The 26,616-nt window shown below is 35.8% G+C and overlaps 1 protein-coding gene across 7 annotated transcripts in view; it reads left to right on the top strand.

Moving 5' to 3' along the window:
- The window catches only part of SUCO (SUN domain containing ossification factor), an 88,341-nt gene extending 62,385 nt beyond the window's left edge, over window positions 1-25,956 (top strand). For 3 of the 7 annotated variants that reach the window (XM_040263485.1, XM_040263486.1, XM_040263484.1), the window contains 7 exons: window positions 876-2,039; window positions 8,255-8,342; window positions 11,048-11,152; window positions 13,020-13,174; window positions 13,618-13,709; window positions 22,672-22,727; window positions 23,931-25,708. In XM_040263485.1, the coding sequence (XP_040119419.1) occupies window positions 876-2,039; window positions 8,255-8,342; window positions 11,048-11,152; window positions 13,020-13,174; window positions 13,618-13,709; window positions 22,672-22,727; window positions 23,931-24,374 (2,104 nt within the window). In that variant the 3' untranslated portion in view covers window positions 24,375-25,708. Of the gene's footprint in view, window positions 1-875; window positions 2,040-8,254; window positions 8,343-11,047; window positions 11,153-13,019; window positions 13,175-13,617; window positions 13,710-13,990; window positions 14,082-22,671; window positions 22,728-23,930 lie in introns of all 7 variants that reach the window. The other 4 variants (XR_005724988.1, XR_005724987.1, XM_040263481.1 and 1 more) reach the window with 4 other exon arrangements.
- The last annotated feature ends 660 nt before the right edge of the window (window positions 25,957-26,616 follow it).

Genomic DNA, 26,616 nt, shown 5'->3' with positions numbered 1-26,616 from the left:
AGCCAGGATTTTCATTACAATGGCTAAGTATTTAGCTTCAATAGCTGAAAATTAGCCTAGATAATACTGAAATTATTTGGGGAGAGTAGGGATATTTTCTTCTTTCTAGAGCAGATAATCCTCTGTGTGTGTGTGTGTGTGTATAATGCCACATTGAAATTCCTCAAATCTCCATAGAGAAATGATCTTTGAGAAATCTGCAGTTGACCCTTGAATAATGGGTTTGAACTGTACCGATCTACTTACACATGGATTTTTTCATTAGTAAATACTGCAGTACAGATGATCTCCGTTGGTTGAATCTGTGGATGCAGAACTAAAATATAGAGGAACTGTGGATATGGAGGACAGGCTGTAACTCTGACTCGCTGCATAAAGTTCAAGGGTCAACTGTACGATGACTCTTGAAAGTAGGATACTCAGGCACAAAGTGCATTTGTAGTAAGAGTCCTGGCTTCTTGTTCTAACTGGGACTTTCATAGCCCTTGGGTAGCTCAGTTTCTGATATAAGGGGTGATATAGCTTGTGATATTGGTGAATATGGGAGGAAGGGTACTATATTCACTAAATGGAAATATTCAGTAAAGGTACTATGTTCAGTAAATGGAAATATTCATGTAACAAACTATTCTTAAATAGGGATTAAAGAAAAACTTAATTTGGTAAATACGGTGATTTGAATCATCTGGCTTGTCACTTGATAGGTTATCTTTCTGTTACCATTCCTGAATAATACTGTTTTTATAATGAAAGTGATTTGAAGGACAGTAATTCATTCAAAGTAAATTTGAGTGTTTTCTGTACTGCCCCTTCTTTTTATCTTATGTGTGATACATTTATTTTCCTTAAGCATAATTATGGATATGTATTTCTAGGTTTGGAACCACTGAAGGACACGTACATGACACCGAGTCATTGTCACCAGATACTACAAAAGAAAGTCCCATTGTACAGCTAGTTCAAGAAGAAGAAGAGGAGGCAGGTCCTTCTACAGTGACCCTTCTGGGTAGTGGTGAACAAGAGGATGAAACATCACCTTGGTTTGAGTCAGAGACACAAATATTTTGCAGTGAACTCACCACAATTTGTTGTATTTCTAGCTTTTCAGAATATGTATATAAATGGTGTTCAGTTAGAGTTGCTCGTTATCGGCAACTCAGCAGAACTGCTCTGAGTAAAGAAAAAGAGTATCTTATGTCAGCTGAACCACCACGAGTACTTCCTGAAGAACCAGTAGGTGTTTCATTATTGCAGCCTCCAGGTGGAGAGCCAGACAGTAAGAATAACGAAAAGGAAGCTGAAACCATTGTTCTAGATGATTTAAGTGGTGTGCTTCAGGAAGATTTGATTAATCACACTTTAGATGCAATTGAACTTGAACCAAGCCATCCTCAAACTCTTTCTCAGTCTGTTCTCTTAGATGTTACTCCAGAAATCAACTCATTATCTAAAATAGAAGTATCTGAGCCTATTAAGTATGAGGCAGGGCATTCACCATCACAAGTGATTCCCCAAGACAGTTCTGTTGAGGTTGATAATGAAACAGAAAAAAGATCTGAGAGTTTTGGTTCTATAGAGAAACCAACTGTGATCTATGAAACAAAAATACTTGATAAAGTAATGGATAATGTTGTAAAAGAAGACATAAACTCCATGCGAATTACCACAAAGCTATCTGAAACAATAGTGCCACCTGTAAACACAGCTGCTATGCCAGATATTGAAGATGGGGAAGCCAAAATGAACATAGCTGACACACCAAAGCAAATTTCCACTCCTGTTGTGGAGTCTTCTTCATTACCTGAAGTAAAAGAAGATGAACAGTCTCCAGAAGATGTCCTTTTAAGAGGGTTACAGAGGACAGCTACAGATTTTTATGCTGAATTGCAAAACTCCTCAGATCTAGGATATGCTAATGGAAATCTTGTACATGGATCAAACCAAAAGGAATCAGTATTTATGAGACTTAATAACCGTATTAAAGCCTTAGAAGTTAACATGTCTCTCAGTGGTCGCTACTTGGAGGAACTTAGTCAAAGGTAAGCTTTCTTATGAATTAGCACAATCCACTTTGCACAGTGAGTTAAGTAGCAGTCTAATCTGACTAAAGGAGAGGATTTAATTATCTCATGATTCCTTGGTGGCTCAATGGTTAAGAACTTGCCTCCAGTGCAGGAGACATGGGTTTAATCCCTGGGTCAGGAAGATCCCCTGGAGAAGGAAATGGCAACCCATTCCAGTATTCTTGCCTGGGAAATCCCATGGAAAGAGGAGCCTGGCAGGCTATAGTCCATGGGGTCGTGGAGATCAGACACAGCTTAGCGGCTAAACAATGAATGTATTTGGATGTTGGTCAGTAATTTTAAGAAGTGATTTCCATTTTTAGAAATACTAAGTGACATAATAAATTTGCATTATCTATATTAGTTTCTCCTTTTTCCTGTTGCTTAACTTTAGCTACTTTTGTTGTTTGATTCCCAGAGCAGTCATGGAAAAATTAAAGTTTATAGACCTTAAAGCTCTTTGTGGAACTTGACTAGGTATTATTTAAGAATTTAAGTAAGTGAATACTGGAATAGACTAAACTAGATGATTAGGCAACATTTGAACTCTCTCACCAAGTATCCAGAATCCTAGTCCTAGTTGTAATAATTTATCTTCTTGTGCTTATAAAATGCCAGAGGCAATGTCAGTTTGCTTATGCAATGATGAAGACCCCTGGCATAGTTCTCCACTTTTTAAGCCAATTTTGTTATTGTTGTTGTTCCTTAAGTGTCATTGTTCCTTAGGACTTTTCCAACATTTTGTAACCACAAGGAGCTCAGTGCCCAGAATTTCTGAAATACTACCTTTTCCTAATCCTCCTAAATTAAAATGCTACTAATGTCCCTAAAGTCATTCAGTTCTGTTCAGTTCAGTCGCTCAGTCGTGTCCGACTCTTTGCGACCCCATGAACCGCAGCAGGCAGCCCTCCCTGTCCATCACCAACTTCCGGAGTCCACCCAAACCCATGTCCATTGAGTCGATGATGTCATCCAACCATCTCATCCTCTGTCGTCCCCTTCTCCTGCCCTCAATCTTTCCCAGCATCAAGGTCCTTTCAGATGAGTCAGCTCTTCGCATCAGGTGGCCAAAGTATTGGAGTTTCAGCCTCAAAATCATTATTATATGCTAAAAGATATTACTTCTTAATTCATGCATATAATTTATTGGCAAATTATATGTGGGTGTGTGTGCATGCTTGCATCATACTTGCTCAAGCCTCTCCTCACTCGCACCCTTTTTGCCCCCACTACAGGAACCACTGAGAAATCATGCATGATAAACCTTTTTTTTTTAATTGAGATGTAATTGATGTGTAACATTATATTATTTCAGGTATAACAATGATTTGCTATTTGTATATATTCTAAATGATTACCACAGTAAATCTGTTAATATGATCACCATGTAGTTACAGGTTTTTTTTCCTAGTGATAAGTTTTACGATCTACTCTATTAACAACTTTGAAATAGACAATCCAGTATTATCAACAGTAGTCAAAATGCTATACGTTATATTCTTATTCAGTTCAGTTCAGTTGCTCAGTTGTGTCCGACTCTTTGTGACCCCGTGGACTGCAGCATGCCAAGCCTCCCTGTCTATCACCAACTCCTGGACCTTACCCAAACTCATGTCCATTGAGTCAGTGAGGCCATCCAACCATCTCATCCTCTATAGTCCCCTTCTCCTCCTGCCCTCAATCTTTCCCAGCATCAGGGTCTTTTCCAATGAGTCACCTCTTCGCCTCAGGTGGCCAAAGTATTGGAGTTTTAGCTTCAACATCAGTCCTTCCAATGAAGACCCAGGACTGTTCTCCTTTAGGATAAACTGATTGGATCTCCTTGCAGTCCAAGGGACTCAAGAGCCTCCTCCAGCACCACAGTTCAAAATCATCAGTTCTTCGGCAGTAAGCCTTCTTTATAGTCCAACGGAGCAAGTGTCGTTTAATTTAATGGCTGCAGTCACCATCTGCAGTGATTTTGGAGCCCCCAAAAATAAAGTCAGCCACTGTTTCCATGTTTCCCCATCTAATTGCCATGGAGCGATAGGACCAGCAGCCATGAAATTAAAAGATGCTTACTCCTTGGAAGGAAAGTTATGACCAACCTAGACAGCATATTAAAAAGCAGAGATATTACTTTGGCAACAAAGATCCGTCTAGTCAAGGCTATGGTTTTTCCATGGTCATGTATGGATGTGAGAGTTGGACTGTGAAGAAAGCTGAGCACTGCAGAATTGATGCTTTTGAACTGTGGTATTGGAGAAGACTCTTGAGAGTTCCTTGGACTTCAGGGAAATCCAACCAGTCCATTTTGAAGGAGATCAGTCCTGGGAGTTCATTGGAAGGACTGATGTTGAAGCTGAAACTCCAATACTTGGGCCACCTGAGGCGAAGAGCTGACTCATTGGAAAAGACCCTGATGCTGGGAAAGATTGACAGCAGGAGGAGAAGGGGATGACAGGATGAGGTGGTTGGATGGCATCATCAACTCAATGGACATGGGTTTAGGTGGACTCCGGGAGTTGGTGAGGGACAGGAAGGCCTGGCATGCTGCAGTTCATGGGGTACCAAGGAATCAGACATGACTGAGCGACTGAAAGGAACTGAACTGTTGGGACTGGATACCATGATCTCAGTTTTCTGAATGTTGAGCTTTAAGCCAACTTTTTCACTCTCTTCTTTCACTTGAATCAAGAGGCTAAGCATAGTGACAGTATACAGCCTTGACGTACTCCTTTTCCTATTTGGAACCAGTCTGTTGTTCCATGTCCAGTTCTAACTGTAGCTTCCTGACTGCATATAGGTTTCTCAAGAGGCAGGTAAGGTGGTCTGGCATGCCCATCATTTGAAGAATTTTCCACAGTTTATTGTGATCCACATAGTCAAAGGCTTTGGCATAGTCAATAAAGCAGAAAAAGATGTTTTTCTGGAACTCTCTTGCTTTTTTGATGATCCAGTGAATGTTGGCAATTTGATCTCTGGTTCCTCTGCCTTTTCTAAAACCAGCTTGAACATCTGGAAGTTCATGGTTTCTGAATTGCTGAAGCCTGGCTTGGAGAATGTTGAGTATTACTTGACTAGTGTGTGAGATGAGTGCAATTGTGCAGTAGTTTGAGCATTCTTTGGCATTGCCTTTCTTTGGGATTGGAATGAAAACTGACCCTTTTCCAGTCCTGTGGCCACTGCTGAGTTTTCCAAATTTGCTGGCATATTGAGTGTAGCACTTTCACAGCATCATCTTTCAGGATTTGAAATAGCTCAACTGGAATTCCATCACCTCCACTAGCTTTGTTTGTAGTGATGCTTCCTAAGGCCCACTTGACTTCACATTCCAGGATGTCTGGCTCTAGGTGAGCAGTCACACCGTCGTGATCATCTGGGTCATGAAGATCTTTTTTGTATAGTTCTTCTGTGTATTCTTGCCACCTCTTCTTAATATCTTCTGCTTCTGTTAGGTCCAAACCATTTCTGTCCTTTATCGAGCCCATCTTTGCATTAAATGTTCCCTTGGATCTCTTAATTTTCTTGAAGAGATCTCTATCTTTCCCATTCTATTATTTTCCTCTATTTCTTTGCACTGATCACTGAGGAAGGCTTTCTTATCTCTCCTTGCTATTCTTTGGAACTCTGCATTCAAATGGGTATATCTTTCCTTTTCTCCTTTGCTTTTCACTTCTCTTCTTTTCACAGCTATTTGTAAGGCCTCCTCAGACAGCCATTTTGCTTTTTTGCATTTCTTTTTCTTAGTGGTCTTGTTTCCTGTCTCCTGTACAGTGTCACGAACTTCTGTCGATAGTTCATCCGGCACTCTATCAGATCTAGTCCCTTAAATCTATTTCTCACTTCCACTGTATAGTCATAAGAGATTTGACTTAGGTCATACTTGAATGATCTAGTGATTTTCCCCACTTTCTTCAATTTAAGTCTGAATTTGGCAATAAAGAGTTCATGATCTGAGCCACAGACAGCTCCTGGTCTTGTTTTTGTTGATTATATAGAATTTCTCCATCTTTGGCTGTAAAGAATATAATCAGTCTGATTTCACTGTTGGCCATCTGATGATGTCCATGTGTAGAGTCTTCTCTTGTGTAGTCGGAAGAGGGTGTTTGCTATGACCAGTGCATTCTCTTGGCAAAACTCTATTAGTCTTTGCCCTGCTTCATTCTGTACTCCAAGGCCAAATTTGCCTGTTACTCCAGGTGTTTCTTGACTTCCTACTTTTGTATTCCAGTCCCCTATAATGAAAAGGACATCTTTTTTGGATGTTAGTTCTAGAAGGTCTTGTAGGTCTTCATAGAACCGTTCAACTTCAGCTTCTTCAGCTTTACTGCTTGGGGCATAGACTTGGAGGATCACCATGATATTGAATGGTGTGCCTTGGAAACGAACAGAGATCATTCTGTCCTTTTTGAGATTGCATCCAAGTACTGCATTTTGGACTCTCTTGTTGACTGTGATGACTACTCCATTTCTTCTAAGGGATTCTTGCCCACAGTAGTAGATATAATGGTCATCTGAGTTAAATTCACCCATTCCAGTCCATCTTATTAGTTCACTGATTCCTAGAATGTCGACGTTCACTCTTGCCATCTCCTGTTTAACCACTTCCAATTTGCCTTGATTCATGGACCTGACATCCCAGGTTCCTATGCAATATTGCTCTTTACAGCATCGGACCTTGCTTCTATCTCCAGTCCCATCCACAACTGGGTGGTGTTTTTGTTTTGGCTCCGTCCCTTCATTCTTTCTGGAGTTATTTCTCCATTGATCTCCAATAGCATGTTGGGCACCTACCTACCTGGGGAGTTCATCATTCATTGTCCTATCTTTTTGCTTTTTCATATATTCTTATTACTTTATCATTTTAAGTTGTACCCTTTGCCCACCTCTTCCCCCTGCAATTGACAATCACCAGTCTGTTCTCTGTATCTATGAGTTTAAGATTTTTGTTTTGAATTCCACATGTAAGTGAGATCATATGATATTTGTCCATCTCTGACTTGTTTCACGTAGCATAGTGCCCTCAAGGTCCATCCGTGTTGTCACCAATGGCAAAACTTCCTTCTTTTTATGGTTGTATAATATTCCATGGTATACACATACCACGTTTCTTTATCCATTCTTTTGTTGATTAGTTTGCTTCCACTTCAGGACTATTGTACACAATGCTGCAGTGAATATGGGGATGCAGGTATCTTGGCAGGATAGTGTTTTTTTGTTTCCTTCAGATAAATGCTCTAAAGTGGAATGCTTCCTGTTGTAAATTGTTTGAGATACCACCATACTGTTTCCTGTAGAGTCTATACCAATTTACATTCCTACCAACTGTACAAGGGTTCTTGTTCCTCTATATCCTCTCCAACATGTTATTTTTTGTCTTTTTGATAATAGCTATTTTAATAGATGGGGGGGTGATAACTCACTGTAATTTTGATTTTCATGTCCCTTATCTTGTTGAGTATCTTTTCATCTTCTTCTATCTATTTGTTTTCTTTGGGAAAATATTCAGATTCTCTGTCAATTTTTAAATGGTTTATTTTTTGCTGTTGAGTTGTATGAATTCTGTATGTACTTAATATATTGGATGTTAACCCCTTATAAGGTTAATTAATGGCTTGCATATATTTTCTCCCATTTGGTAGGTAGCCTTTTCATCTTGTTGATGGTTTCTTTTGCTGTGTAGCTTTTCAGTTTGATATAGTTCAACCTGTTTTTGTTTTTGTTGTTAAATCCAAAAAACATTTCTATGACAGAATTCAAGGAACTTACTGCCTGTTTTCTTCTAGGAGTTCTGTTGTTTGAGTTTTTACATTTAAGTCTTATATACATTTTGAGTTTTTTGTGTATGGTGTAAGATAAGGGTCAAATTTCTGTTGCTTGTGGGTGTTTGGTTTTCCTAGCACCATTTATTGAAGTGACTGTCCTTTCCCCATTGTGTATTCATAGATCTTTTGTTATAAATTGACTGTGTATTTGACTAGTAAATCTTCTGTAGCAACAAGGAGCATAGAATTGTTGTTGAGGTAGCAAATACCTCAGGGGACCTCTTTATTTTACCTTTATAAGTTTTCCTTTATTGCACAGAATTCAATAAGAGTCATTTTCAGAAATATGGCTTTATCTCATATGTTGAAATCAGAAGTATATTTCTGATAATAAATTAGTAAACAAGAAATTAAAACCAATTTAAATCAATTCTTACTCCATAGGTACCGAAAACAAATGGAAGAAATGCAAAAGGCTTTCAATAAAACAATAGTGAAACTTCAGAATACTTCAAGAATAGCAGAGGAGCAGGTTGGTCATCTTCATGTCTTACTTTTTACATAAAGTTCCATTGAATTTTATAGGCTCTGTCTGGTTAGAAGGATCAGTAATGTTCATTCATGTTTTCCCTGATAGTTGATGAGTACTCTGTAATACAGTGCTTTCTAGTCCTTAGTATATACCCAAGAGAAAATTTTCTTGAGCATTATTCATGTTACATTTCAAGATTTGTATGTATATATATATATGTGGGTAGAAGTGTAGTGGACTTTTTTGAAATTTTGTTAAACTCTAAAATCATTTGTGGGTTTCTATATAGACAATTTTTTTGTTTGTAAGTAAGACCAGCTCTAGTTCATTTTAATCCTTGTACTTTTTTCTTCTTGCTTTCTCTTATCTCTTATTTAGAGCTATACAGTGATGCAATAGGACTGGTGATAGTAGCCATTTCCCTGTCTTGTTGATTTTAAGGGATTGATTTCTGTATTTTACCATTAAGTGTGACATTCATGAATAATTTTTTTTATGGTTTGTTACCATGATGAAGAAATTTTATACTTTTCTAAAGAAATTTTGAGACTAAAGGATGATGAAATGAGGTAAAGAAGTCTCAAGTTGCAGAGTTGCATCTGACTCTGAATTTGTGACACATAATTGTGGTTCCAAGTAAAGTTCTTCCAACTTGCCTTTTTTTTTGTTAGTTGAGGTTTGAAAGTTATTTGCATATTCTAAGTACAAGTTCTTTATCAGAGACAGGCTTTGCAAATATTTTCTCCCAATCCATTACTTGTTTTCTCATTCTCTTAAAAAAGATATCTTTTAAAGAGCAGAATTTGTTAAAGCCCTGTTTACCTGTTTTCTCTTTGCTACAGAAACTTTGCCTAACCCAAAGTCACAAAGATTGTTTGTCTATGTTTTCTTTTGAAATTTCTATATTTTTGGTTTTACATTTGGTTTATGATCTATTGTAAATTCTGTGTGTTACAGTGCTATAAAGTATGGATTAAAGTGCTTTTTTGTGAGGGCTAGGGGATTGAGAAACATGAATAGTCCTTTCTTCCAGCATCATTTGTTGAAAAGACTATCTTTTCTCCACTGAATTTTCTTTGCACTTATTTTAAGTCAATTTGCCATATACACGTGGCTGTGTTTCTGGGCTTCTCTTCTGTTTTGTTCATCTTCTTATGTATCTTTTTGTTTATACTACACTGTTGTGATGGCTAGCTATATAGGAACTCTTGAAACCAGATAGTGTGAATCCTCCAACTTTGCACTTCCTTTCCAAAATTGTTTTGGCTAATCTGCATTTGACTAATACAGATTTTAGAATCAATTTTTCAGTTGCTACCAGAAACAAACAAAAACCTGTTTGGATATTGATTGGGATTATGTTGAATTTCTAGATCAATTTGGAGAGTTGACGTTTTAATAGTCTTAAGTCCTCTGTCCCATGAACACAGTATTTATTTAGTTCTTTATTAATTTTAATATTTCCCTCTATATTTGCAGTTTGCTTTCTGTGTAAGTCTGTGTTTTATGAAAGATTGTTTAAGTACTTTTTAAATCATCTTGTGTACCATTAGCACTGTTGGAAGTAAATCTTGATTAGAAGTGTTAACCAATATCATAAATTTAATAATTTGTCCTTTAAAACTGTCTACAGTCTATCAGTGTTTATCAAATGTGAGTCAAAAGAAACAGTTTAATGACTCACATTCAGCATTTTAAACAGATGAAATAGGATAGAAAGTACCACAGTGGATCACAGTGAGGGAAGTAAGTGAAACGTTTTGTTACAATTTTATACATGCACCTACTCTCCACCCCCACTCACCCCCATACATAGTGGAGACTTAAAACTTATTTAAATGTAAAGTTGAAATATTTAACTTGAGAATCATAAATGGCTATGTAGACATTTCATATAAGATCCTAAATTAAAGTGTTAGATTTCCTTGACTTCCTGCTGCCTTCTTTTCCTTCTTCCAAAATTTACTAGTAAGTACACATTTTCAGTAGTATGCTTAGTGTAGGTTCATGACCATGAGCATATTGCATAAGCTTCTATAATATGCATGCAAGTGATATTTTAAATAAAGACATGTTTGTTCATTATAAGTTTCTAAAATTCTGATAGATGGATGTTCTTGATGAATTTCTTTTCACTGGTGATAACCTAGCTTTGATTAGATGATCCATTGTCATTTCTTGACTGTGTGACTTCCTAAGTTTCACCCTATCATGCTCTGAAATAGAACTTTTAAAATCTTCTTGGTATGAGTCTGCTTTGTATCCAGAAACATTCTTGAAAAAAATTTCAATATGTCTTTGTATTGACTGCTTTGATTTAGAAAAATCACACTTGACAAAATGACAATTTTGCAGATAGCTGGTTATATACTGTTTTACACATACAGAGCCCACATTAACTTGAGAAGTAGTTTATTAAAATTTGCTAGGCAATATTCTACATGGTAGCAGTGAATGGCAAAAGGTGTTTTCGTTTGCTCAGGTCAAGGAGGAAGGTTGAATAGTCTTAATTAGATTCTTAAGGGTTTTAGATGTTTGTAAAATTTCTGGTCCAGATTTATAATATTCATTCATTAAGAACTACCTATTAATATGTCACTCTGCCTTGAGGAATTTACAGTTTTTCTAGGTTATTTTATTTGAATTTATAGTGAAGCTAATGTGTACATGAAACACAAAGGAAAATATTTCTTCCTTTATTATAGGATCAGCGGCAAACTGAAGCCATCCAATTGCTGCAGGCACAGCTGACCAACATGACACAGCTTGTTTCAAATTTATCAACAACAGTAGCAGAATTAAAACATGAGGTAATTGTTATAGATGGTACTGTAGGAAACAGTGTCATAAAGGTTGGCTTCATATCTAAGAACTTTAATACAAGAAGATTGTCATTTATAGAGAACTTTTTCAGAAAACCAGAATGTGGTAGTTTAAAGTTATGGAAATACATTAATTATTATAATGCTTTGGAAAACATGGCTTTCATAGCTTAGGTCTTAACTACAATACAGTTATAAAGCAATTCTATTAGGCCTTTTGAAAACCATTGGTAGCTGTAATATATACTTCATTTTCAGTTCAGAAAGGCTTATTATTAAGTTGCTTGCTGCTGCTCAGTTATGTCCAACTCTGCGACTCCATGAACTAGCGCCCACTAGGCTCCTCTGTCCATGGGATTTTCTAGACTAGACTGAAGTGAGTTGCCATATCTTCCAGGGAATCTTCCCAACCCAGGGATTGAACCTGTGTCTCTTGCGTTTCCTGCATTGGCAGGTGGATTCTTTTATTTACCACTGAGCCACCTGGGAAGCCCTATTAAGCTGCTTAATGAAACAAACTTTTCATTGATTTAGGAAGCATTTATTGCAACACAAGTGTGTGTCAGGCATGAACTGTCCAATCCTTGGTTTAGGCATACAGCAGTCAGTAGCCCCTGGTAGAGAATGACACGTTTATGTGTGGACTGGTGGTGCTCTAAGTGTTGCTGCTTTAGCTCAAGTGGTCTTGGAAGGCTTACCTGAGGAAGTGGTGTTAGAACTGAGTGCTCAAGAGAAGTTAGCATCCACATAGAGCTTGGGGTCAGAACAAGCCTGTTAGTAGCAGAAGTAGGACAAAGGGCCTGTGCTTAAAAACAGTGTAATGTGTTTGGGGTTGGAAAGAAGGCTGGTGTGCAATACATGACATACATCATTCCACGTTCGTTCATGGAGAGCTACCTCATCCCCGGATTCTGTAATTTGCCCTGTGGCCTAGCATTCTTGTGGGTTTATGCACTTAGCCCATGAAGCCAAGTGCACAGTTTCTAATGTTTTGCTTGATAATTAATTTTGTAACAAAGATCTTAATTCACCAGAAAAAAAGGAAGAATAAAGCTGGTGTAGCTGGACCAGAGTGAATGTGAGAGGTGAGGGTAAGAAATGAGTTCAGGAAATCGGCAGAGACCTGGTCATGTAGCCCTTTGTAGGCAGCTTAGAGTTTGAATTTTATTCTCATCATTGCAAGTCATTGGAAAGTATTAAGTAAAGAAGTAACATGGATCATTTCATCAACAACACTTTGAGAAATCCCTACTTGTTGTTCTGTGGAAAATTGCTTCTTAGAGACCATCTAGACCACAAGTAGGGAGGAGACCAGTTAAGGAAGTGATTGAAATAACCTGAATGAGGTGATGTTGGCTTGGTTTAGGATTTTAGGAGTGGGGAATAGTGTGGAGTTGCTAAACTTAGGATATATTTAAGAGATAGAAGGACAAGCTTGTTGGGAATTTGGATGTAGGTCATAAGGAATTAAGGGTGATCCTTAGGCTTAAATCACTGGGTAATGGGTGGTTTAGTTTTGTATGAGTAAGACAGGTGGGAGCATTTTTTTTTTCTTACTCAAAAGGATAGTACAAATGATAAAAAATGAAATCTATGTGGCAGAATGTAAGATTGGAGGACATAGGTGAAAGGCATACATATGTTCATCGTACTATTTTTAAAACTTTTCCATGGGTTTGAAAATTTTTAAAGAATGAGAGGGGAAAGAAGAAAAAGGAAAACGTTGCCTTTGTAGCACATTTTCAAAGGACTTGCCTTGCATTTATGATTTTGAAGAACTTTGAAAAAAATGTTTAAAATGTGTTTTTCCCTAATATGATTTTCAAATTGTTACTAAGCTCTCTTCTCATCTCAGGTTTCAGATCGACAGAGCTATCTTGTCATATCTTTGGTTCTCTGTGTTATCTTGGGACTGATGCTTTGTATGCAGCGTTGTCGAAACACTTCTCAATTTGATGGAGATTATATTTCAAAACTTCCTAAAAGTAATCAGTATCCAAGCCCTAAAAGGTAAGTCAGCATTATTTCACAATTTTCCTCTTATTTGAGAAACTTGAGCAAGTGAAAGATACTGAGATAATTTCTTTCCCCGTATGATTATCTTGAAACCAAAAGGTTAAAAACTTGGAACTAGTGAGAGGGTCCTGTGCCTAGAAGGTTCTGTAGACTCTCAGAGAAAACACTAAGTACATAAAAAACCCATGTAATGGTTGTAAAAGATACTTCAATGTGGAATTCGAAGGGGGAGGAGAATAGGTATTTTAATATAGCACCTTTTAGAGAATAATTGGTGATTTTTTTTTTTCACATGTGTTATCTATAACTGGAGTGTTACCTTAGAGATAAGTCCTATATGGCATGTACAGTTTTCTAGCATTCACCTAAACCCCAATACAGAGTAAATTATATGTATTTTACTCATCATTCCCAATGTTGATTTTTCTTAATGTTAGGTGTTTTTCTTCCTATGATGATATGAGTTTGAAAAGGAGAACTTCATTTCCACTCATCAGATCCAAGTCTCTACAGTTAACTGGGAAAGAAGGTAGATTTTTGTGCATATGTAACATGTATATAGAAAAGTGAATCTAGCTTCCTTCTAGAATAAGTATAATGTCAATGTTGTGTTGGAGACCGTCAGCAACTGAACAGTGGGTGTGAGTGGCCTTTGTTTGTGCGGTGTCGAAGCCACTACCATTTCCACACTTTATCTTTGTTCCTAAAAGCCCAGAGGGTGGGGCGGAGGGGGGCTTAGTTTAATTAGCCATTAATTAGCCATTGATAGCCTGTTTGCACATGCTCCTGTTTAGAAGTATTTCTTTTTAGAAAGGGGTGTTTGAGAAAGTTCAGCAGATATGGAAAACCTGAATGTGCTCCCATAGTATCCTGTGCTTATCTGCCTCCTCTTCCTATACAGGTAGGACCCCTTTTGTCTCTAGGACTGTGAGGCACTTTATGAAAAATAAATCTTTTTCTTTTTTACAGTCCAAGGTCTATAATAGTATTCCATAGTTTAATACTTGATGAATACTTAAATTTAATAAATGAATGAATGTGCACTGAGTGGCTTTCATGTATCAGTACTTTTTAATAATTAGTACTATAATTAGTGCTTACTGAGACATATCTTCATAGCAGTATTAAAATAACTAAATTAATTGTATATTTCAGCTAATGCTTTCTTAATAATCGTTGGATTCTCTTTCTTTAGGATTTAGTAACTGAGCCGTGTGTTTCGATTGATTAAATCACTCAGGCAATCATTCCTGTGCTGCTCTGGTTTACTGTTGCAATGAAACTTTATGGACTTAATCTATTACATGTGTGTTACTAGTAAATTTCTTCCTGCTTCCTGCTCTTTTCTTTTTTTTTTTTTCTTTTGGCTGATATGTCTTTTTATAATTGAGTTTTTTTAATGAAGTATAATTTGTACAGGATTTTATAAAGTTTGGTGGATTTTCACAAACCACACATAACTGTGTGACCATCACCCAGATTAAGAAGTACAGCATTATCTAGCACCCCAGAAACTTCCTTGTGCTCCTTAGTCATTATCCGTTTCCTCTCAGTAGAGTCACTGCATATTTTGATATTGTGAGATTCACCATGTCGTTGAGTACAGTTGTAGTTAGTGTTGACTTATGCAAACATACTCTTCATTATTCATTTCCATTGGATTATTTTCCTGCATACACACATCTGTTGGGTATATAGCAGAAGTGGAATTGCTGGATCATAAGATTCTGTCTACTCTACTTTAGTAAATACTATGACACAGTTTGCCAAGAATGTTGTGTGAACATTCAGCTGTTTCTTAGAGTTCCATTTGTTCCACATCCATATTAAGATTTAACATTTAGTATTGTTGATCTTTTAGCTGTATTTGTGTGATTATAAAGTACCAATATGTTGAGGTTTTCCTTCTCAGCATTTCTAATCCCATTCTAAATTAGTTGAAAGCCTGACTGTTTCTCTTCTTTTGTACCTGACAGTAATATTACTTAAACAACTGTATCATCTTGGTTCATCTTTATAATTTAAAAAGTTGAGTACAATAGTCAGGAAACTAATTCTGATTCTGTTATTCATTAATTCATTTATTTCTTCTCCTAATTTGAATTAAATATCTTCTTATGACATTTACTATTGTCTACTTTGATTTTAGGCATCTTTGTACTTGCCTTATTTTTAATTCCAAACTCTATGAGAAGGGTCCATTTCTTATTTTGTTTCCTTATTGTAGTAAAAAAAAAACATACAACATAAAATTTACCATCTTGAAATTTAAGTTTCTCTTAGAAATTTTAATTACTATATATATTATATACTTTAGTAATGTTTAGTATGTTCACAGTGATGTGAAACAGGTCTCCAGAAGGTTTTCATTTTGTAAATCTGGAACACTGTATATATTAAACAACTACCTTTTTTCCCCTTCCTCCCAGCCTCTGGTCCCCATCAGTGTGTTTTCTGTTCTTGTGAATTTGAATACTTCAGATACCTTATATAAGTGAAATCATATATTATTCATCTTTCTCTGACTGACTTATTTCACTTAGCATAATGTCCTCAAGTTTCATCTATGTTGTAACATGTGGCAGGATTTCTGTTTAAAGACTGAATAATATTATGTTGTACAGATACATACTATACTTTGTTTATTCATCTGTTGATGGGCACTTGGGTTGCTTCTGCCTCTTGGCTATTGTGAAATAATGATGCTGTGAACATCAGTGTGCAAATATGTCTTTAAGTCCTTGCTTTCAGTTCTGGATATGTAGTTGACCCTTGAACAGTGCTGGAGTTAGGGCCACTGAATCGGTACAGTTGAAAATACATGTATAATTTATAGTGCTGGTGTAAACATTCCCTTTGTTTGTATATAGGCAGAGAGTTGCATAAGTTTCTCTAGGAATATTTTTGTTGTTGTGTTGCTAAGTCATTTCCTATACTTTTGCAAGCTCTCCATAGCCATGGTTCCTCCATTTTCGAGGTTCTGCATCCATGGAGTCAGCCAACCACATATTATGTAGTACTGTAGTATTTACTGTTGAAAAAAAATCCACATATAAATAGACTCACATATCCATGTATAAGTAGACTTCAAACCCATGTTGTTAGAGGGTCAGCTGTGTACTCAAGCGTGATTGCTGAATCTTATGGTAGTTCTGTTTTTTGAGGAACCTTTACAGTGTTTTCCATAGTGCTTGCACCATTTTGCAATTCCACCAACAGTGCATAGTGGTTCCAGACTTCTCCACATCCTCACCAATACTTGTTTTCTGTTTTGATAGTAGCCATCCTGATGGGTGTGTGGTGAATACCTCGTTTTGCTTTTGATTTGTGTTTCTCTGACGATTAGTGATGTTGATCATCTTTTCATATGCTTGTTGGCCATTTGTAAATCATCTCTGAGGAAATGTCTATTCAAATCCTTTGCTCATTTTTAAACCAGGTTATTTTTTTGCTTAATTGTAGGAGTTCTGTATATTCTGGATATTAATCCTGCATCAAGTATATGATTCACAGATACATTCTTCCATTTTGTAGGTTGCATTTTCACTCTGATGATTTTGTCCTGTGATGGACAAAAACTTTTTAAGTTTGATGTAGTCCTCTTTGTCTGTTTTTGCTTTTGTTGCTTATACTTTAACTAGCACATCCAAGAAATCATTGCCAAGGCCAGTGTTATAAAGTTTTTATAACTTTTTGGAAAAAGAAACTTTGTAACACTGTGGCCTTGGATGTGACATTTAAAGTACAAGCAACAAAAGCAAAAACAAAGAGGACCGCATCTATTTTGAGTTAATTTTTGTATATGATGTAGGATAGGGTTCAACTTCATTCTTTCGCATGTGGCTATCCAGCTTTCTAGCAGTTTGTTGAAGAGACTGTTCATTCCCCATTGAATGGTCTTGGCACCCTTGTTGAAGGTTATTTGACCGTTTGTGTGAAGGTTTATTTCTGGACTGTTTTGTTCCCCCCTGTTGTTCTGTATGTCTGTCTTTATACCAGTACTGTTTTGACTACTGTGTTTGAAATCAGGCAGTGTGAGTCCTATAACTTTTTCTTTCTCACAGTTGCTTTGCCTGTTTAAGGTATTTGGGATTCAATATGAATTTTAAGATGCATTTCATTAAAAAAAAGAAAGCTATTGGAATTTTGATAGGGCTTATGCTTAATTTGTAGATCGTTTTGGAAGTATATGGACATCTTGACAATATGAAGTCTTCCAGTCATGAACATGAGATATTGTTCAGTTTGTTTGTACCTTCTTTAATTTCTTTCATCAGTGTTTTATAGATTATACTTAGATTTGCATCTCTGACTTTCGTTGACCATCCAAGTAGACCTAAACTGTTTTGATTTTTGTAATACATTTTTGTTGTGAAATATGTGAAATACCAAAAAGTGCATAAAACTGAAATGTACAACATGCAGAGTAATTATAAAGTGAACACCTGTGTAACTAACACCCAGATCAAGAAATAGAGCAAGACCAGCACTTTTGGTATTGCTTTTTGTAGAAGTAACTATCTTGATTTTTTAATTAGTTGTCATCTTCATTTTCATAAGTTTTACCATCAGTGTTTGTGTTCCTCAGCAATATAATTGGATTTTTGTCTGGTTTTGAGCTTTTGATAAATGAAATTACACCATATATACTCTTTTTGCCTTCTTTCCTTCAGCATTCTATTCGTAGGGTTCATGTACATAATTGTACTTCATTTTCAATATTGTATAGTATTTCAGTAACTGACTAAATTACAATGTAAGTTATCCATTCTGCTGTGTTATTTACATTTTGGGGCTATTACATATAATGCTGGTGTAAACATTCCCTTTGTATATAGGCAGAGAGTTGCATAAGTTTCTCTAGGAATATTTTTGTTGCTGTGTTGCTAAGTCATTTCCTATACTTTTGCAAGCCCATGGATTCTTGGAAGCCTACCAGTCTCCTCTGTCCATGGGACTTCCCAGACAAGAGTACTGGAGTGGGTTACCATTTCCATCTGGGGTGGAGGGAGTGGGGGATGGAATCTTTCTGCCCCAGGAGTTGAAGCTGCCTGGCTTGGCAGGCTTATTCTTTACCGCTGAGCCACCTGGGAAGCCCCCTCTAGGAATATTACCTAGATGTAAAATTGCTGGATTGTAGAGTATGCTAATCTATAAGTTGCAAGATAATGGCATAATTTTCCAAAGTGGTCATATCAGTTTATCCTTCCACCAGTACCATGAGAATTTCCATTTTCTACACTTTTGCCTGCGCACAGTCAGAATGTCAAGTTTTAAAGTGTTTGTTAACCTCATTTCAGTTATAGTTTGCATTTACCTGATTACTATTGAAGCTGAGCATGCTAACTTAGGCCTTTTAATCATTTGACTTTCCTGGACATTGAAATTTTTGCCTGTTCTTTTATTTGGTTGTTTATCTCTTTCCTGTTGGCTTACAGTTATTTTTAAAATTTGTATCCTAATTGTTAGTTCGTTAATGTTGCACATAATCTTATTTCACTCTTGAGGCTATTTATTTTCTTTTACATGGAGTCTTTTTAAATAAGAAAAAGAAGCTCTTAATTTTAATGTAATCAAACTTATGGAATTTTTTTTCCTGATGTGGTTAGTGCTTCTTCTGTGTTGTTTAAACAGATTTTTTTTTTTAACTGTTTATGGATGATATTTTCTTATAGTTCTAGTGTTTGGTTTTTATTTTTAGATTTCTAAGATACCTGGAATTGATTTTTTTGTATGTGGTTTTAGGTAGGGAATTCATTGTAAAATTTGTATGAAATTCAGTTGTTTTAGGTTGCTCGGCCATTACTGGGTCTTTGTTTCCATGTAAATTTAGAATCATTTATTAAGTGTTTCATTGAAAAATTAATAGGCTTTTGGTTGATTACATTGACTCTACATATCAATTTGGGAAAAACATAGCATCTCTGTGTACTCCAAAAAGTCAAACTTTTGAAAGTTTTATTTCTAGAATATTTTTTGATGCTGTTGAAAATTGCGTTTTGTGTGTGTTTGTGTTTATTGCTGGTATGTAGAAACGCAGTGGATTTTGGTGCTATTGACATTTGCCATATTCTTTGATTCTCTGCTTGCTGGATCTTCAGATAGAGGAGTGTTAAAGTCTCCAGCTATAATAGTAGGTTCATCTGTTTCTCCTTGTAGTTCTACCAGTTTTTGCCTCATGTATTCTGCCATTCTGTGAGATGCATGCACATTAAAGATTGTTATGCTTTTTGGATAATGGACCCCTTTATCATCATGAAATATCCCTCTTTATCCTGAATAAATTTCCTTGCTCTGAAGTTTACTCTCTCTGAAATTAATTTGCCATTCCTGCTTTCTTTTGATTTGTGTTAGCATGGTATATCTTTTTTCATCCCTGTACCTTTAATCGATATGTATCTTTATATTTAAAGTGGACTTCTTATAAGCAATATATGGTTGAATCTTGTTGTTTGATCCACTTTTACAGTCTTATAAATTGGTGTATTTAAGCCATTAAAGTTTAAATGATTTGATATTTATTCAACTATATTTGCTATATTTGTTACTGTTTTCTGTTTGTTGCCCTCATTCTTTATTCCTGTTATTATCTTCCACGTTTTTTCTGTCTTTTGTGGTTTTAACTGAGCATATTATATGGTTTCATTTTTTTTCCTTTCATAGCATATGTTAAAAAATTATGACTTTTTTTTTAGGGTCCCAGAGTTTACAGTATACATTTACAGCTAATACAAGTCCACTTTCAAATAACACTATATTACTCTAGAGGTAGTACATATATTTTATAATAACAAAATATTTCTGATTCCTCCCTTCCATCTCTTGTATCAGTGCTGTCATTCTTTTCATTTTTACCTAATCTTGTCTATTTACATAAGCATACTCAATTACTTTGTTGCCATTATTTTTTTGAACAAATTGTTATGTTGTGGATTAAGAATAAGAAAAGTGGAAGTTTTTATCTTCCCTTCTTTTATTCCTTCTCTGGTGCTCTTCCTTTCTTTATGCAGAGCTGGGTTTCTGACCTACCTTATTTTCCTCCTTTCTAAAGAACTGCTTTTTAACATTACTTGTAAAGCAGGTCTGTTGGCAATTTTAGGTCCTTGATTTTAGCTTATATCTTTGATTTTTTTGAAATTTGTATATGATATGCCTGGTTGTAGTATTTTGGGCATTTGTCCTGCTTGTTGTTCTCAGTTTCCTAGAGCTGTGGTTTCTGTTTGATGTCAATTTGAGAAGATTCTGTCATTATTACTTAAAATATTGCATCTATTCCTTTCTCCCATCCTTATCCTCCTGTATTCTCATTACTTGTATGTTACACCTTTTGTAGTCATCCCATGATTTTTGGATATTCTGTTCATTTTTTTTTTTAAGTCTTTTTTCTCTTTGTATTTTAGATTTGGAAATTTCTATTGTCATATTCTCAAGTTTAGTGATTCTTTACTCAGTCTATTAATGAACCCAGAGGCATTCTTCATTTTTGTTCCTGTGTTTGATCTCTATCTAGCATTTTTTAAACTCCTTTTTAGAATTTTTCTGCTTATATTATCCATCTGTTCTTGCATGTTGTCTGCTTTTTTTCAATTTACATCCTTAATGTATTTTTTAAAAATTCCTGATCTAATAATAATGTCAACATTTCTGTCATATCTAACTCTGCTTCTGATGCTTGTTTAGTCTTTTCAAGCTGTGTTTACCCTTTTTAAAATGCCTTGTAATTTTCTGTTGAAAGAGGAATATAATGTACAGGTCATCTCTAATTTATGATGATTTGACTTAATTTTTCAACTTTATGATTGTGTGAAAACGTGCATTCAGTAGAAACTGTACATCGGTTGTTGATGTCTCCCTGGCTAATAATATGCAGTATGAGTCCATGTTTCTAGACGGTGGTGGCAAGGTCTTTGGGCACAAATGACTTGTGTTTCACTTGACGGGTCTGGATTACTGCTTTTCCTTCAGTTGTGGCCTGGGATTACTTACTTACTTAGTCTTGACAGCCTAATTAAGTGCTGTTGATGCTGCTGCTAAGTTGCTTCAGTCATGTCCAACTCTGTGTGAGCCCATAGATGGCAGCCCACCAGGCTCCCCTGTCCCTGGGATTCTCCAGGCAAGAACACTGGAGTGGGTTGCCATTTCCTTCTCCAATGCATAAAAGTGAAAGTTGAAAGTGAAGTCGCTCAGTCATGTCCAACTCTTCACGACCCCATGGACTGCAGCCTACCAGGCTCCTCTGTCCATGGGATTTTCCAGGCAAGAGTACTGGAGTGGGAAGTGCTGTTAGTGACTTACAAAAAACATTCATATTTAATTGCTTTTAGTGGAAAATTCGATCTGAAAACCATTAGCAATCATTCCTAGAAGTAGACATCGTGTTTTTTTAAAAAACAATTGGAATGAGATTAGTAATCTAGTAGAAATGACTGTTTAAAGGAATCATTGGATATTTTTATATATTTGATGACTTTCTCAACAAGTTTCTAAGACATAATGTGAAAAATGATAATTCATTGAATCATGTTGTTAGTAAATTTCTGGCACATGAAGTTTATTATGCATTTGTTACTTACAGACTTCACCTGCATCAAACCATAAATCATTTACTTTTAGTGTGTTGAATAGGACTAAAATCCCATAGCCCCTCTTTTATATGTACATTTATCTTGTCAGTAAAGCTGTCTTGAATGTGCTTAAAGTTATGAAACCTTAGAAACTTAGTATTTCTGATTTTCTTATCGTACCAGAGTGTTCTGGTATTGATCACAATAAATCATAGTTTTGATCACAGTAAATCATAGTAATAAACAATTAGGAAAAACTTGTTAAACTTCTTTTGTGTGTATGTTCCTTCAACTGAATTTCATACTATGTGCTTGTTGCACATAATTAACCCATAATTGCAACACAGTGTGTTTAGTCTTTTAGAAAAATATTCATATGATCTGTAAGTTTGGTATTAGCTTACCTGGTAATGTTATTTTTCTTATCAAGTTCAGAGGGTAGAGGCTTCCCAGGTGGCTCAATGGTAAAGAATCCACCCACAAATGCAGGAAACACTGATTCTGTCCCCAAGATAGAAGATCCACTCTAGTATTCTTGCCTGGGAAATCCCATAGACAGAGAAACATGGTGAGCTATAGTCCATGGGGTTGCAAAAAAGTCGGACACGATTTAGCGACTAAACAACGAGAGGGTAGAGCTGGTCCAAACAAGGATCTTTACTGTGTTGGCTGATAGCCAGCTGTTAGTTAAAAACTTAAGGTATTTAATGATGACCAGTCAAGCCCAGGATAAGAATGGTGCCCTCTTCTACCTTGTTGCTTTAGGCTTACTAATTTCAAATGCATAAATATATGTTTTAACCTGTTACAAATATAAATTCATTGGTTCTGTTACGAAAATAATCATAAATGGATAATAGTTATAGTATTTAATCATAGTATAATCTACTTTACATTTTATATCTGCCTTTTTGTTTTCTCTTACAGTAGATCCAAGTGATTTGTACATTGTAGAACCCCTCAAGTTTTCTCCAGAAAAAAAGGTAATCCTTTGTTTCCTTTTAAGTGTATTGGTGTGTTATGTGGATGTAGATGAAGAAATAGGTGAAAGTTTTACTATAACCTTTACTGGTCCTTAAACTTATTGTTTATTTTCAATAATGATAATGATTTGTTTACAGGGTCTCCAAACTGTGGCCCATAGGCCATATATGGCCTGTTTTATTATGATCCTGGAACCATTTTTAAAGGGTTATAAAATAAAAGTGAATATGTAGGAAAGAGAGTATGTGACCTGAAAAGCCTAAAATACTTACTTGTCTGGCTTTTACAGAAAAAACTTGCTGACCCCTTGTTGATAGTCATTCTTTATTATCAGTGCATGTCAGGCAGTGTGTATACCTATTCCTGTAATCCTCTTATCAATCTGAAAATGATACTTTCCCCAATTTTTAAGTGAGAAAACTGAAACTCAGAATTTGTATCTTCTTTAAATGACCCATTAAAGAGGTGGCAAAAATCAAAATATACTTAGACTTTTTTGGTTACAAAGTGTGGGCTTTTCTCATTTTGCCTCTGAAAGTAAGTTGTATTTACTAGAGGTCCAGGTGGCTCAGTGGAAAAGAATCTGCTTGCCAGTGCAGGAGACGCAGGTTCTACCCCTAGGTCTGGAAGATTCCTTGGAGAAGTGGCCACCCACTACAGTATTCTTGCCTGGAAAATCTCATGGAGTGAGGAGTCCATGAGGTCACAAAAGAGTCGGGCACAACTTAGCAACTAAGCAAACAACATTTGTCTCTAGGCTAAAGAACTTGACCATTAAAACCAAATAGCCTAGGATTCAATCCTAACTTGGCCACTTACTGCCATGTAACTTGGACAGGGAATCAAACTTATGAACCTTGGTTTTCTCATTTGGTAGTCAAGGACAAAATGCTCACCTTTCAGGGTTAGTAAGATACACATGAAAGCAACTGGAAGAATATATGGCATATAATAAGCATTCAGATACCTAACCTATATTCAGAGGTGACAGATAAATGAAGAATTTGGTTGAGTAGTATTACAAAGTGGAAAGGTAATTATGGTAGTACCTGTATAGGACATAACAGTGTGTTTTGCTGTTTATAATACTTTCGCTTTCCACCAGGAGATGGCACTTTATTCCAGTAGCTCAGCTCTCTGAATGTTTGATTAGGTAACTATCAGAGGTCTAATTCCTACCCTTTCTTTTACTTGTGTTAAAGAAGAAACGCTGCAAGTACAAAACTGAAAAAATTGAGACCATAAAGCCAGCTGATCCATTGCACCCTGTAGCCAATGGAGACATAAAAGGAAGAAAACCTTTTACAAACCAGAGAGATTTTTCTAATATGGGAGAAGTTTATCACTCTTCTTATAAGGGTCCTCCATCTGAAGGAAGCTCAGAAACTTCATCACAGTCAGAAGAGTCTTATTTTTGTGGCATTTCAGCTTGCACAAGTCTGTGCAATGGACAGTCCCAAAAAACAAAAACTGAGAAGAGGGCTTTGAAACGAAGGCGATCTAAAGTCCAAGACCAAGGAAAATTGATAAAAACTTTGATACAGACTAAGTCAGGATCACTGCCGAGCCTGCATGACATAATCAAAGGAAACAAAGAGATCACCGTGGGAACATTTGGTGTTACAGCAGTCTCGGGACATATCTAAAATTAATCGAACTTCTCATATTGGAGACTTTTCGTTGTTCTTTGAAGAACAGTCTGTGGTATTTGAAGGGTATGGGGAGGGAGAACATATAAATGGGAAAAGTATTCAGAAATTATGGTTTCTGCCTTTTTAAAAAGTAGGTGGGATTATGTCAATCTTGGTTAATGAGCTGCAGTTTTACAAGACTGCAAGTACAATGATAGACATTTTATAAAGATGTTTTTTCACAGATTAATTAATTACTGGGACAAAAGTAATTTGGAAGCCCAGTTCCTTGGGTGGGATAGGAATGAAAGCCTAAACCTCTTCCTTTAGCTTTGTTCCTATTTCTTGCACCTTCCCATATTTATGTGCCTTTTGTCTATTTATAATGCCACTGGAAGAGGAGGGAGAACTTTTTCTGTCATTTGATTTCTTTTATAACTTTGTTAGTTTTTGAAGCTGCAAACACTACAAGGCTTTAAAGTGATCTGCGCCTGGCGTTCAGTAAAGATCAGTAAAGACAGTGTAAAGATCCTAAAGACTTGGCCAGGTAGACTTTTGTTTAGCAAACTCACCTGAAACAGACACTTGATGGAATTATTAGGTCTATTCTTTTAGGTAAGTGGTGATACTTTTAATATTATTTTCAGTTAACTTATTCACACTAGTTTCCTTTGGTTACTAATTCAGTGAGAGGAAAAAGCAACTACATGATTTTTTTCTTCAAATGATTAGTATTTGCGAATAATTTTTTTTTAAATAAATTCACGTGTTAAACACATTTAGCCACTTTTAAGGGTTTCCTTTAGCTATGTTACATTTTAAACATTCACAATAAGCACTAATCCTCGTGACTTTGAGATTGTTGTTTTCTCTTACAAATGGAAAATTTGAAAGTTTGTCCAGTGAGTCCAGGCCTCATAATCACTGCCTATGTACATATGCACAGAACCAGCTAGTGAGTTTGTCAAGCCTTGTCTAATTGGTCAAGTCTAAAGGGATTATTACTCCTTGGTGTTTGCTTTGTATTGGCTACAAATGTGCAGATATACATGTGTGTTGTCAATGTGTTTGTATTCATTTTGTCTCTTTTCTTTAAAAATAATTGGCAGTGACTTTGAATCAAATGCTTTCTAAGTATGTGTTTATACAGTAATGGAGTAAAAGTGGAAAGTTTCTTTCTGAAAGGGAGAGAATTCACTGTTTTGTGTTGTAAGATTTAAGTTATAAGTTATTGAGCACTTTTAGTAATAACTGTTTTAAATTTGTCTAATACCTTATGGGGGTATTATTCGTAATGTGACTTATTTAAAGCCTCTTTTGTTTGTTTAAGTTGCTGCTTTACGTTAACAGTATGTTTTAGATGATTTACATTTTTTTCCAATCTGTACAATTAGCCATTCAGAGCAAGAGGGCCTGATTGTATAGAAACCCATTGAAGAAAGGTCCAGATGAGAGCAGAGGTAGAGCGGGAAGTTACACCATCTGTGTGCAGCATCCAGGGTTGTGGAAAGAAGACTTTTAATAATGTAACTACGGAGCTGTAGTGCCATTAGAAACTGTGAATTTCCAAATAAATCTGAACACTTGTCTTTATTAATTACTGGCTCTTCTGTTCTTTGAAGGAGAACTTACAAACTTAATACTCTAAACATAGATTTGTTTTTAAAATTAAAATTTTAAAAATGAATTTTTAAAAATAAATACAGCAGCATCTTGTTAAATACTTGGTTACATTCAGCCAACTACAAATTGATTGAACTTTCACGTAAATATTTTGTTCCTAATACAGTCAGAATTTCACCATTTCAAACACTGAAAGAGAGTTTTAAATATTCAGTGGATTACACATAATGTGCCTTTCTTTACTAGATGCCATCTCTAAGACTAATAATTTTTAACTTTTTTACATATATAAATATAGCACATTTTTACAATTTGGGGTTTGTTTTTCCTCTCTGAGATTATATTTATGAGGGATAAAAGCAAAAAGTCTTGCCAATAATAGATTTGTGCCTGGTGAGAAGCAAATTATATGTGTGTATGTGTATATAAAATAGGCTTTCAATATTCCTTGGTAATCAGCTTCATTTTATTTATTCTGATATTAAGAAAAGCTTTAAAACAGTAAGAAGAAACCGAGGGATCTGTAAGAGCAAGAATACAAAATAAAGAAGTCCTTTTAATTGGATTTTTTTCAGATAGAGTTATAAAATTTGAGGAATGAAATCATTGTATTAGGTAAGCCTTGCACAGAAAG

Source organism: Oryx dammah, unplaced genomic scaffold, assembly GCF_014754425.2.
Source record: "Oryx dammah isolate SB20612 unplaced genomic scaffold, SCBI_Odam_1.1 HiC_scaffold_21, whole genome shotgun sequence".
NCBI lineage: Eukaryota > Metazoa > Chordata > Mammalia > Artiodactyla > Bovidae > Oryx > Oryx dammah.
This window is presented reverse-complemented; position numbering and strand designations above follow the sequence as displayed.